Source organism: Lytechinus variegatus, chromosome 2, assembly GCF_018143015.1.
Source record: "Lytechinus variegatus isolate NC3 chromosome 2, Lvar_3.0, whole genome shotgun sequence".
NCBI lineage: Eukaryota > Metazoa > Echinodermata > Echinoidea > Temnopleuroida > Toxopneustidae > Lytechinus > Lytechinus variegatus.
In genome coordinates, this window is record NC_054741.1 from 9,456,893 (window position 1) to 9,471,995 (window position 15,103).

At 34.3% G+C, this 15,103-nt stretch overlaps 1 protein-coding gene across 2 annotated transcripts in view; it reads right to left on the bottom strand.

The window, feature by feature from the left end:
* The window catches only part of LOC121407256 (thymocyte selection-associated high mobility group box protein TOX-like), a 35,635-nt gene that overhangs the window by 15,732 nt on the left and 4,800 nt on the right, over positions 1 to 15,103 (bottom strand). For both annotated transcript variants that reach the window (XM_041598233.1, XM_041598232.1), the window contains exon 2: positions 3,201 to 3,314. In XM_041598233.1, the coding sequence (XP_041454167.1) occupies positions 3,201 to 3,314 (114 nt within the window). The remainder of the gene's footprint in view (positions 1 to 3,200; positions 3,315 to 15,103) is intronic.

The following is a 15,103-nucleotide window of genomic DNA, read 5'->3' on the forward strand; positions in this document are numbered from 1 at the left end:
GCTTGGAATAAACTCATGTGTAAAAATGTGATCAATTATCATTTTGAATACACTACTTATACTGCTTCAAGAAATTGATAACAAAATGCCACTTGTAAAAAGTAACTAATGTATTAATAGTGAAACCTACAGGTACATTATAAAGAATAAAATATTTGGCAAGTAATAAATGCAGGAAAGGACAGAAAAACATATTAAAATGGTAAAACAAAATCTTATTGACCATTCATCAAAAGGTATCTAATGGAGAAACACATTCAAAAGTAATCAAATTTGGGGGACATATTGCCATATATCAAGGAAACTAAAATTACCTTAGAAGTAGAAAAAAAAGAATTTTGAGTGTCAATAAGGATAGAAAAAGAGAGCAGGAGAGAGAGAGAGATAAAAGAGAAAAGAGAATGAACAAGTTTTCCATTAAAAAAATGGAGAGTTTATTGGGAGAGACCCTGGGTACCTAATACACTGCCATCATTATACTTTCTGGAGATAACCATCTAATGGCATGCAAATCTGCAAGATAACATCACCTAGTTTGCGAGAATTCTTCAGGTATTAAAGTGCTCAATAAACAGTACAAAAAAACAAGGCTTCCTCTGAAACACTTCATACATCACTCCCATTTCCCCCTTTTCCCTCATTTTTCAGAATCAACAAACAAAAGCGTTTTTTCCTTCACTCCTCACGACACCTTGCCATGACGACAATAACGGCTTAATTTTTATTTCTTCGCGGTGCAGTTTTGAGAGAGGACCCAGTTATGAATGGTAAACCGTATATCATGTGACGTTGGGTAAGCTTCAGAGCACTTAAATGTAAGTCTGCTGATACCGCTGCACGATTCTTAAAAGCAGACAGCTTAGATCATAATCGCTTCATTGATACAAACTAAAGGTCGCGATCTGTGATAAAACGGTGGCACGGGGGATTACAGCTTTGCAATGGACCCCTTAAACCTATGTAAATGAACTGAGCTGAATATTTTGAGACAAAATGCTGGAAAATTTAGACAAAACTGTGAAACTATACTGTTCTCCAATTTGGATAAAGGGGAAGGACTGTGTGTCTGTATGTGAAGTGAAATTTTAAAAAAGTATGAAGGTTGCTATCTGCTCTCTGAAATGTAACTAAATTAAAAGCTGAGTTAACCCTGACAAAAAGTTGATTTGAATAAACACAAAAAGATTAAAAAACTCAATGCTGAAAATTTGATCGATCAAAATCAAGTGCAAAATTGAGTTATTGAATTTTACAATCTTATTTTTACAGAATAGTGATTTCAACTTCATTGCTTGCATTTTAATTAGCGAAAATATGTCAGATATGTATTTTTTTTAATATCAATGTAAAATTTTGATTGATTCCTGGGGCCTGTTGCATAAAAGTTTTTACCTGAGAAAACTCTGGTAAAAACTGAAAACTAAAGTTAGTCTGATTTCTGCCATTGACTTCAACACAGGGTTTTCTCAGGTAAAATTTTTTTATGCAATGGTCACCAGAAGTAAGTTCTGAATAGCTTTTATAACCTTCATTTTTCATAATTGGGTGTTCACCTTTAACCTTTGTGTAACGGGACCCTGGATGACGACTGCTACTTCTACTTCTTCTAAAACTTCAACTACTAATTGCAGAACTGACTGGTTGAAAAGATACATTGATCTTATCTATCTTATGATAGCACACTTGATGTGAGAGAAGAAAAAAACTTTTATGATATATTACAAATTTAAGTAAATTGTGATTGAAGTTTTAAAACATTTTGCATTTCCAAAAGTTGCAAGTTTTGTTCCTGTAAACACTAACTTCATATTTAGAGGGATATGGTCTTTCAACAGATTCATGTCCCTTATCATTTGTGTATCTCAATCTTGTAGAAAGCTGGTTGGGATAATATAACATGCAGTAACAAAAACTAGGACATGATACAGCCTTGCTCCACATAAACTGAAACGTCTCTTTATCTTTTAATAGGAACAGCACCATTACTCACTCCATTACCTGTCTAAAATTTTAAAAGATAATGATATAAGAATCATGGATCAACTTGAAAGATGAAAAGATAGAAATTCAGGGTAACTAATACTAATATTCAGCGAAAGAAATAATAAGGACAATAAAATGAAAAAGTAGGTTTGTAGACTTCTAATCCAATTGTTTCATTTTCTATAGTTATTTTTATCCGACATCTGGGATATTCAAACTGTATGGACTGACTGGATTACGATCAAACAGAACGCTAACTCGAATAAGATCATTTAGAAGGAGATACGACAGAAACAGAAATATCTCGAAGGCTTGTCCGTCTGGATGAGTGACCCCTTGACCCCATAATCGATAATTCTAGAGTACTTTTCACAAATTAGAGAGCAGGTGTGGAGATGGAAACTAGATTATTCCGGTGGCAAATCCAGAAGATATTAAGATGGGTTAATAATACTGTTAATAAGGTCAGAATATGGAACACTCATTCTATATCCCTCTTATTTCTATTAATAGGAAGATATTAGAACTTAACAAGAAGTATCATAAGAAATCAATTATAAAGCTAAATTTACACAAAGACGAATGCAGTAGAAACTGGAAGAGACATCAATAAAACTGCCAAACCATCTCTCCAAGCCCTAATAGTTTTGAATGTGTAAAACAATTTTACCCCACCAAATATTTCATTTGATAGCTTGTATTACAAAATAGTCAGTTTGAACTTTTGTCCATGTTTTCACAGAATACTAATCTAAAGACACTTGAATGAAGAATTACTCTATGGACAAGGAAACAATTTTTTTTCCCGAATAGTATTGAACAAGTTGGGGAAAATTATAAATAAAAATGATAGAACTGGTAGTGACATAGCCATTGTAACAATGACATCAGTGGGTCTCTAAATAGATTATTACTATACAAATGTTATGTCAATACCCACTAATAGTTTTAATGGTATTTTTATACTACAGGGAAGCAGGGTACTTTATCCTAAAAATATTCTTGCCAATATTTTCCAACAAGTAAATTATTTACAACAAGCAATAATTCACCTTTCCCTTTTAAGAAGTAATCTTCTAAATCTATCTTCCAATTTCTCACAGACAAGTAAAGCAATAATGACACAAGGTAAACAAAAAGTCTTCAAATGTCATTGTTGTGTAAAAAAAAGGAGACCGAAAGATGAAAAAAAGAGAAAATTCTGAAGATTTCCATACCTCAGACATGTTTCTTGAATTGTAGGCCGGCCTGCCGTTGCGTGTAATGTGTGGTACCTCGCGGGGGTTGCAATAATCGTAGCTATTCACAAAGCCTGATGTTATCTCGTGCGACTGGAGGGTATAACAACAAGAGAGGGCGACAAAAGGAGAGAAAAAATACAAAATTAATGTCATGTCACCGCTTATAGAGCTATAATAATACACAGATGCCAATCTCGGGTTTCTTTCTTGATTCTCTCACATTTCATATGGTTGGTTTTTTGGGCTGTCATAGATGGTGGTTTGGATGTTTACATAACATTTGTGTCTTCCTAAAGATGAATGTATGGAAGGATGAAGATAACAAATGCCATTTTAAAAGTAGGAAGTACATGTATCATGCACTGGAAAGGAAAGGGTTAGAAAGGAGAGTGAGTGTATGTGTGTGAGATAGAGAGACAGAGTGTAAGACACAAAGAGGAAGAGAATTTACTGATGACTTTTCAGAGAAAATTGCTTATGAAGAGAATGAAATAATGAGGTATATCCCCTCTCTTAATCCAAATCCTCCACCCCTCCCCAATGTACCCTACCTCCCACCCCCTCACCCAAACTTTTCTTCTATATGCACCTGGATCCTAGCAAAATAAACAGAAATCAATACAAGAGGAGCAAAGGGCTCTGCAATTGCATGCCCAAATGCTACAAAAATACACACTCGGCATCAATCGATGCTGCAATACAGTTGTAAAAATAATTCCCTCATATCTCCACAAAGTTTTGTCCCGTCTTTCGGTATTCTCTGCGACTCTCCCCGAATGTTGCTGTCTGCTACCTTCAAGGGGTTAATTTTCTCCATTCTTCTTCACTTCTTCAGACTAGTATTACTAATGAGCTATGATTCTAGAAGACATTCCAACTGCAGGTATGCTATGTCACAGAGGGTAGTAAGGTATGGTCACATTGCTATGACTAGTAATAGCTTGCAGTATTGACTGAAATTGATCCACATTGAGCTACACTAAACCCAGGTGAGGTAAATCGGTACCAGCAGAACGTAATAATTCCTCAAAAAGGATATTATAGGAGTGCCTGTTATTATTATTCATTGTTATCTCTCACCCATTACACAACCAGGGCTCTGTAACAAAGGTTTTCGATGAATTTCAAATATGAATTTACCGGTCAGAATTTTAAACAGAGTGCGCATGCAACAATGATCTTGATTGGTCATTGGTAGTAACTAGGTAAAACATATATATATATATATATATATATATATATATATATATAGTTGCTTCATATCTAACTTAGATGGTGTAATAAGAGGAAATATAATATATCCACTTGGTCTACTTCCAGTCTAATACCACATGGAAAAACATACTTGGTCTACTATCAATTTGGTAAAAATGTCTTTTGGTCTTCACAACACTTGGTCTACTTTCCACTTTGTCTATTCATTATTTTTCATTTGGTCAAATAAATTTGATTCATAATCACTTAGCTTTTAACCCCCAAATATATGTATAATGAATTAAATTGATTCATTATATCACTCATCTCTCCCCGAAGTGTGTGTTAAATGATTATAAACTTTGTGTCCTCTATAGTGTATAATTAAACAGCACTGCCCTCGAAGTGTATCATCACAGGCAATACTGTATTGTATTTATTTAATCATGGTAAAACTTTATTTAATCATGGTAAAACTTACATTCAGTCATAACAGACTGCTTTTCAGCAGGTCTGTGAACATTAAAAAACATGTAAAAGTGAGACAATACGAAAATATTTTAAAATATTATTACAGTAACACATAATATAAGACATACCAAGTTATTGTACAATGCTACATACCAAGTTATTGTACAAGAGATATTAATATCAGCACACTCATATTTAAAACATTAATATATCCGTCTAATATTGCAAGATCAAATAAAGGCTGTTTCCAATAACTAAGCTTCAATGAAAATTCATTTTGCTGTGTCCAACCTACACTCATAAATCAAGCTGAAGGAAAGAATAAGATGAAAAAAATTGAAAAGGCATAAGGGGAAAAACTGCTCGCAAAAAGAGACAAGTGATATTTATGGAGCAAGAGTGAGATCGGAGATGAAAGACTATAAAAAGAAAAATGAGAAGAGAGTGAAAGTAAAAGGGAGATATGTTAGAAGAAATAAATTAAAGAGGAAAAGAAGCTACTGTGGGTACGAGGATATAGGGAATAATGAAAACGGGAGAATCAAAGAAAAACAAATGAAAAAATAATTCATAAACAGATTGAGAGAGGAAGAAGGAAAGAAATGGAGAGGAAGATGGAGATAAAAAGTGAGAGAAATGGGAAGAGAGTGGGGATGGTGACATGAAAGAGAGAGAGAAAAAGAGGGATATACAGTGCGTATCAAAAAAACGGGACAGATTTGAAAAGTTTATAAAATTTTTGTTTCAAATAATGATGTCTATATTTTGGTGTTAATAGATGCTCTAAGGTCTTCTCTTTGAAATGCAATTTAAAAAAATAAATTTTATTCATGCTTGAGCGAACACATGACGTTTTTGTTGGGGGCTCAAAAAGAGGCTTGTGCCAGAATTGGAGAATATGTGTAATACAATGATCAGACTTCTTGCTAATCAGGATACTTCCTCTTGACCTTTTCATGATCTGTGCCACAATTTTCGAATTATGCTGTCAAATTTCATTTACAAAGTTATTTATTTAATTGAATTAGGCCTATTTTATTTTTTCATTCAAACTTCTGTTACCTTTTAATTTTCCTTCATAAGTAACTGGGAAACAAGCTTTTTTGTCAACCCAAGCAAGAAGATTTAAATTATTAATTGGGAAAACTTGTGATTATTCAAATCGTTTTATTATGTGAAACAAATAATGTTATGTACCTTTAAAAGACATGAATCTACTTTTCAAGGGGTCATTAATTCCTTGACCAAGTTTAATTGCTTGACAGGAAACACAGGAAGGGATTCATGTTTTCAATGGCAATGGTGTATTGAGTCAATTTTGAGGGAGCTAGATATGGCAGATCGGGTAAAATGTATTAAAAAGTTGTGAGCCTGCGAAGTGAGCACGCAAATATTCCCATTTTTTTAAATTACAATATCAAATTTTGTGATAGATTTTGACATGATATTCAGAAAATGATATCATATTTTACTTTCTATCTTTCCTTATTTCCTGTCCACTTTTTTTCTTGGTCATGATTTTTTTAATTGAGGGGGGGGGAGAGCAACCCGAGCGCCCGCCCATCTGTGTGGCTTTGTTCAAAAGGCATCATAACCTTTGTACCACATAATGAAAGGATTTGAAAAAAATCCATACTTTCCCATAATTTGGTTGAAAAAAAAATTTAGCTTGAAGAAGGAATATTCAAAGCTAACAGAGAGCATATTAAAAAGAAATAACAGAATAATTCAAGCAAATAAATAGATCTGAAAATGAATTTTGACCGCATTATTTGAAAATTATGGCAAAGATAATGAAAAGGTTAAGAGGAAGTCTGCTAATTAGCAAGAAGTCCGAACATCATATTACTCATATTCTGCAATTCTGCCGCAAGCCTCTTTTTGAACCCCTAACAGAAACGTCCCGTGTTCGCTCAAGCATGAACGAAACTAAATTTTGTTGGCAGCATTTGAAAGACAAGACCTTAGAGCACCTATTAACACCAAAATATAGACAAAATAATTTGAAACTAAAATTTTATAGACTTTTCAAATCTGTCCCGTTTTTTTTGATACGCACTGTATGTGGAGAAATAAATAAGGAAAGATGAAGGTCTTGTTCTAGGCTTTCAAGTAAACAAAATTACACTGGGACAGAAAAAAAATCAATCCTCAAGTAATTGGTTTTCCAAGGTTAAAACGGACAAGACTGAACATTGTTTCTTCCGTGTATTTAGCTGCGTGAGGTATATAGGCTTGATTGACACACGAGATTGGGTCAGCATGGTGAAATGAAAAAAAAAATGGACGGAAATGCATATTCTGCGCAGGACTAAAATTTTATGGGATCATGTTTGTTCAACTGCTGCCAATGGATCTGAGAGAAACGATAATTACATTTGTTGGCAGGCTAAGTATATAAAATCATGTACAAATACGCAATCAAGAAATCTGATATTGATGCATGAGGAAAGATATCCATTGTAAAACAATGCCATTGGATTACTGGATGAATATCTAACAAAACTGAATTAAAGATTTAAATAAACAATCTCAGTCCTCTCTGAGATATTTCTAGAATATATGTGTCAAGTGCAAAGCTATTTGCAGATAGATTTCATGAAACAGAGAAAAAGACAATTAAAGAGTAAGTGAACAATTCATAGGTATGATTTATCAAGAAAGACAGTGCGTATATTCAGTCTGTAAATAAGCTAAAAAAAACTATATATGCTATGTCTTATAAAATCAAGTTATTCAGGTATTCCTCTACCACAACAATTAAGACCCTATCTTCTCTATGTTAATCTTCATTTAACATTTAGAATATTGCAGTGGTAATAACAATATTCACTTTCCTTCCATTACACACTCTGTATGGAGATGTACATTATGTAGGCTGATGCTATCTTTAGAATATGATCACTAGATGACCTGAAATAATGGACTTAGATTTGGTATTGTCAGGTAATTGTCTTTACATAATTCCAGGCATTTACATCCAATTCCTTGGCACTTATTTCCAATAGAATGTCTGAAACCACAGAGTCTAAATATATCAAAGAATTTTTTTGTTTATCCATATATGTACACACAAAACATATCTTATAAGAAAATAATTATGACAGCGGATGGAGAATAGGAAAGGAAAAGAAAGATGGATAAGAGAGAGGAAAGGTAGACAGAAAAGAGAGATAGGGAGTGTGTGTGTGAGAGAGCATGAAGGAAAAAGAAAGTGGCAGAAATAATAAAAAAAGATGGTGAGGAAAAAAGAAAAGAGAGAGATTTAAAATAATAATAATAAAAAAAGAATTGATGATCTATGATTCTGGAAAGAAACCATTCCCCTGTGAGTTTACATTTCCATTAGCAGACACCTTGTAACAAGGTCCTCCACTACAAAAACCAACCAATTTTCCAATGTTCTAATTATCCTCATTATGTCTGCTAAGCCTAGAACAATGGACACTGATTGGGACTTCCAATTATTGGAGCTTGTATTAGGTTTCGTCTTGAGGGGCATCATGGGATATGGATACTGGGGTAACTGATTAATTGGGGTATCATGTATTTCATAATGACTTGCCCACATGTGCTGCTATTACAAAACATTACAAATTGAAAGCAAAATATGTATAATACATCCAGATAAATATGGACCAAAATGCTAAATTTTATCCAAGATTTGCAACATAAATTAATTCTGATTTGTTTCAAATGTTTCCCCTAAAAAATATAGGCATAATTCAACAACATTAGAATCTATTTATTTTGACATGAATCTTCAACTGAATGCCAACAAGCTACATAATTTTCATTAGCTGGGCTATTAATATAGCACTCTAGAATTTCAAAGAATAAATTCTTGCCAGTATCAACGACCAAATTAACTAAGTATGAATTCTGTCATTCCATTAGGTATTGTAAAGGGTAGTTCCAGTTCGTAACTAGTTAACTCATCTCGGTCTCACATTAGCAAACCATAGATAAAGCCCCCTAACCCCCCCCCCTTACCAATTAAAAATAAACACCAGACCACGTTGAGGCTGTTAAGCTTAAGAGAGAAAAAAATGGTTGACACTATCATGATAAATAAAGTCATCAATCTATGTTAGGGAGGAGTTTTCCTGTGAAAAATGAGAGAAAAAAATTCTTTGGAAGATTACTTGTCTATCTGGACATCATTATTGGCCGAAACTTTCCCTCGATATGCCCTCTTGGGAAATACACTTTAATTTACAGTTGTCGCACATGATGAGCCCGTGTGGATCGGCAAAGCTTTCATTACCATGACAACACTGTTAATTACTTAGAAGGGGATGCCCTCTATGCTATCAACTCACTTTGGAAAAAGGTAATGGCGGATGTGAGCCGTAATTAGGATAATTGTTTTGACAGTTTTGATTCAAATTGGAAGGGGAAAAAATCAAATTTAATGGGTTTTGCCCAATACTAATGAGAAGAATGATCCTGTTAAATGGGGAAATAAAGAATTATTTGACCTTTTCTGTGATTAGTTGATGGATAGAGTCATTTAAGAGACCTTCAATTTTCCTTGACTGTTTAGTCTTTACAATATTTTGCTTTAAAAGGATTGGCTTTAAGAGAAGGCCAGTGATACATGGCCATCTGAGTAAAGGCTAATGGCTTACTGAAATGAAAGTGATGTCATAATAGAAATGATTCCAATCATATGTTTATCAGTGGATCCAATGTTGATAATGAACAATAATTGCCCACTAAATATAAAAAAAAATCATCACATTATGACACTAAAATTTATCATAACTTCTACATTTACACAATGATCAATAGCACGGGATGCCATTCTTCAACTTTCTTAGTAATACAAACTGATTCGATAAAGAACATTTATATCCATTATTCAAAATATTTAAAAAACTCAAGCCATAGAAACATCACATGGGAACTACATGAAATTAATCCTAAAGAATTTGAACTAAACGAACTTGAAAAATCATTAAACTGACTATCAATAAATACCACAAATTGATAAGTGCCACAATAGATATAGTTTAATCTTCATCATCTTTGTTGATTTTATGAAAATTCATTAGATTTCCTTTTGAAATAGATGATCAATGAAAATAAAAAAAAAATTTGCTCATTACAAATATCAAAACCAGGTGTAAATTAGGATCAAAATAACAAATGTTATCGTTCCCGATGTGATTTAAATAATTTTAATGATTTGAATTTAAAAAAATAACTGTTCACCACAGGGAGAGAGATGAAACAGTTGAAAAAATTTCACACTTCAGCTTGTTAGCATGATAACTATGTCTAATAGCATGAAAATACACAATTATTACAAGAGATTACAAAAGCTGGTGATCATTCACCTAATGGAGTGTAAAAATAAATCTTGGAATTAAACATTTACTCTTCTAAAAGGTCCATCAATTAAAACCATACCATGAACTGTCAAATAGATGAAAAGAATCTTACCCCCCCCCCACAACATCACAACACAACCATTGGAGAAACACTCCATAAACGTAATTGGATTTTCAATTTTAATGGTGCATTTCACGCACCAAATCACATCGCCTGCTCTAAAGAGAAAGTACCGTAATGAGTCAATGAATTGATTTTGTGCGATATTTCTCAAAGATTTATTATACATTAAATATGTGCACTGAGTACAGGCTAATTGGATTTTGGCAGCGTAATGGAGCAAAGGGCTCGGTGGCAAATCTCTTTAGGGCATAAGATGAGAGAGGGGGAGATAAAGAGAAAGAGGAAGAGAGAAAGAGAGAGAGGGGGAGAGAGAGACTTATGTCGTAGAGGAGGAAAGTGTTCAGAAAATAAGGCTTGTATGGATGCTATTAATGGTAAACTACATCAAATGTAACACATACATCATTATAAGGGGCTACACAGTGCACACAAAAAATATTATAAATACAATATATTTCTAAATAGGTGAACTAAAAGATTTATAACAGAGACACAATATCTAAAAACTTGAATTTAAATGCTAAATCAAACAAATATTATGTACCTGGTTCAGCCCCTCAAAAATAGTAAACACTAAATCATTATAAAAATCATATTCAATATTTTCTTTATGGATGTATAAATTAAAAGTAATCCAGTTGTTTTTCAAATGATCAGAGAATTATTTTTGAATGCAGAAAAAGATTAATCTTCATCATCTAAGATCTAGTACAAATGTATCATTTGTGTATGTAATCATAAATATATTACTTGATGTAAATCATGAACTAGATTATGTATGTATACAGTGCCAGAATTATTAAAATAATAGACTTAAAAGTTGTAGAGCTAGCTTATGTTTTTGATAGTTATAGGGTTAATCAACAATAGAAAGAGGAGCACTTAGAAATCCCTACAGCATCAATGTCAACCTCAAGAGATTACATCAAAGATGAGAATATAATGGGCAATTTTGATGGTTCATAAATGTCTGATAAAGACTTATTTGGAAGCATTAAGCTCTTTTTTTCCTTTTAGTTAGTAGCATTTCTGTTGAGCACCCTTGCCCTTATGTTGTGAAAAGGGTACTGTAGGCAAACAATGAAAGAAGCATTAACGACAGTGTGAGTGACAAGGCGATATGACACGACTTGGGGACCTACTTAGCAACAAAAACCCATGCCATCTGTCCATTTTCTACAGTCCAAGAAAGGAGAAAGAACGAGGGAAACCCCTTTCTCCTCACCTCGAGGAATGATCCTCTTGTTTTGGTTGAGAGCCATGTTGGATAGCGATCGTTGGAGGGCTTCAGAGTTTCCGACGGCGGCATCGGGGGACACAAGACTAGTTTGATTTGCACCTTAATAAACCAACTTGTTAATGCAGTTTAATTACTCCAATTGGAAGAGATTGGTTGTACAAGTGCAGGGACCGTGATGCATATTAAACCTTTTACATAATGTTATCTCATAAGTTCTGCCAATTCAAAAAAATGGATCTGTCTAAAAGCCATCTTGTATATTTCTTGATCTTTTCATTATTTTTACTTTCATGTCACTAAAATGTAATGTATAATGTCCCAAAAGGAATGATACTGTTCAGATTTGCTAACAACTTTTTGTTCAGTTTCTTGTGATCCTACCAATCAATATCTTTGCTTTTGATTTTCTTTAATAATTCTTTCTGCACTTCCATTGCCAATTCAGTCATCCCAAACATCTATTAATAAAAACAGGAAGTTGGTCTGACAAAAAAATTAATGGTCACCATGACAACTCAACATTGACTGTTAATGGTGAAAAAATACACATGGCCCAATTAACGGATGAAATCTGATCCTCCACCAGCTCGAAATGCGTTTCATCCTTTGTCAGTCCCAATGACTCAATCACTGTATAAACACTCATTAATTACCCATAATCCTCCATTCAAAATGGTTCCAGACAACATGGCTGGGGAGGGGGAGCGGTGATAAATTGTCCCAATTGAAATGGAGTGAAAGGTGAAAGGGCATTGTCATGTTGATGGGGAGGGGGGAGAGGGGAGGGGTCATGTCTTTGTAGGTCTGTTCAATCAATTAAACCACAGTGCTAGATCATACAGCAAGGAACCATTGTAATATTCAAAGTAAAAGAAAATAAAAAGGATGAGGAGAGAAAGAAAAGGAAATAGGATGAATAATGTACTTAACAAAAATAATACCTGAAATTTATAAGATATTGAGGACAGAAAATAAAAACGGGTTAAAGAGTGAAAGAGCATTTAAAAACACAATTTAGTGAAACAGTGATAAAATGGAGAGGGACCAAGAAGACTGTAATCTAACCGTGCGAATCCATGTTCATCTTATGCGGACACTCTGAAATAACCTCAGACAAAAATCTTACTTCCTATAGTTTCTATTTACATAACGATGACATTTTGACACCTCACTCTATCCTCTCCTCATAGCTCAAATAAAAAAAAGGAGGGAGAAAAGAAATAAATAAAGAGAAAACACAAAGGCAAAGTTTGTTAAAAATATGGCATAAATTAGGGTGGAGTGTTTGCGTACAATCACCACCCCGTAATGGCTCATGCTCACGGTGAATAATTCATGCCCCAAACAGACCGAGTTTAGGAGTAATTGAATCCCGCGGGGGCCCTTCATACATAAGCAATGCCATGGCATTAAGTACCCTTGTTCCTTCATTCGCAAGTAGAGGAGATTTCAAAAGCCAGAGAAGAGAAAAAGAAGACGGAGCCAAAGAATAAGGAGAAAGAGAGAGGGAGACAGAGTAAAACCATAAGAAGAGTTTCACGTTCTCCTTCTCCATCTTCATCTTTCTCTCGTTGCGCTATCCATACCGGGAGGTTTTCTTAGGTAACAACTTTTGTCAGCCACCCCAGCTGCAGGAGTAACAGACCGTGATTAGTGTTGATTTAAGGAACATCTTCAAATGGAAGCTGATCTCTTTCTATCGCTCTATGATGACGTCCAGTCCTCTTGTGGGATAGAATTTAACATTTTCATTTTCAAGAGTCCTTTGTCCACGACTCCGCAGGATTCCATTTTTAAGTACTTTCTGTCATCGTTGAGTCATGAATATTCATTCAACAACCTCTCATATTATGTATCTTGTTATCAAAAGATAATATTTGCATTCTTCTTTTTTACTTTCTTGAAAATAGGACTCATCTTATATTTCCATTGAAGAGAGGTTACTGACTTGTAACTTGGTTTTCTAATGTGAGCAAGGGGGGGGGGCAAAAGGATGATGATGAAGAATTGGGAAGAGAAGAATAATGGATGAACAGATAGATGAAGAATGGAGAGAGAACTGCATGGATGAACATAGCATGAAGAAATAAGGAGAGATCAGACAATCATTACATTCAATGATCTAATGTACGATGTTCCATCTTTAATAAAATCAAACAAGAACTACTAAGTTGATAAAACATGAATTCATACCATTCTTATATTTATGAGATGTGTATTCAGAAAACTTGTCCCTTGAAAGAGAAGAAAACTATACAGTATACAAAAGCAAGAGACAGAAACCCATCTGAATGGAACTTGATTATATTAAGTAGATTAGTTCACAAGAAAGAATTTCAAGAACATTCCATCAAATGAAAGACGGATCTTGATATCCTTACGATGACTTACCTTAACAAACACACGTCTCATACCAAGATCTTTTCTTGAGGATCAATTAGACCAACCTGATAGACATGAGAAGCCGAAGACTGCTGGCAAACAAGCACGACACTAATAAATCACAGTAAAACACCGCTTTGCTCCCATTCGAACACGCAAAAGGGGGACAGGGGACAGATGCGTGGATTAGCCACGGAACCCCTAATCAGATGGAAATTTGGGCCTGCGGCGTGGGAATCCGATACTTTGAACCGACACCTGTTTGACAGCATATGAATTCACTCATATTTTGCAGCGCATGGCAAGGATGAATGGCGTATTATGAGCACCATGAGATTGAGAAGTGCCAAAATGCTTCAGCGATAACCAGGGGGGACGTCCCGTTTCCTTGGAGTCTTACCCCTTGTAGACTATTATTTCAAATAGCTTTTTTTCCCTTCAGTGTATGACAGATGACATGAAGAGGTCACCTGAGTAATATTTTTATAAATACTCCACTTAAATGAAGATTTGAAGAAGAAAAAAAACTCTTTCCTGATCTATTACAATTAATGAATAACATAATTATGTCATCTAAAATCATCTTTCCCTCTTTCTTTCTTTCTTCCATCCCTAGACATCGTATTTTTTCTGCTATCTTTATCTGTTTGCCAGTACCTGCATTCAGGTACAAGCCTTATAATGTAACATAAATGGACCTAGCTTGTTCTCACTCTATGATTATAGTTATTTTTCTTTGCTTACATTCAGCTATATCTATCTATCTATCTGTCCATTAATCATCAATCTCTTTCTACCTACATGTTTATCAACGCCTATATCTATCCAGTAAGGTTATGCTCTTCCTTCTTCCATTTTCCTTTTCATTTTAAGACTTTTCATACATCTCTCCCTCTTGTTTGCGATCTCTTTATCATTCTATCTATCTATATCCATCCATCTACCTATCTATCCATCCATCCATCCATCCATCCATCCAATGATAAATATATTTATCCATCCATCCATCCATTGATCTATCTATCTTTCTATCTACCCCTCTTCTCTCTCGTTCTATCTCTTTTCCCCTCAGGTGTAATTTTAACCAGTTAACACGAGTTTAAATGCCCAAAGGCTGTCACTATCCAATGCT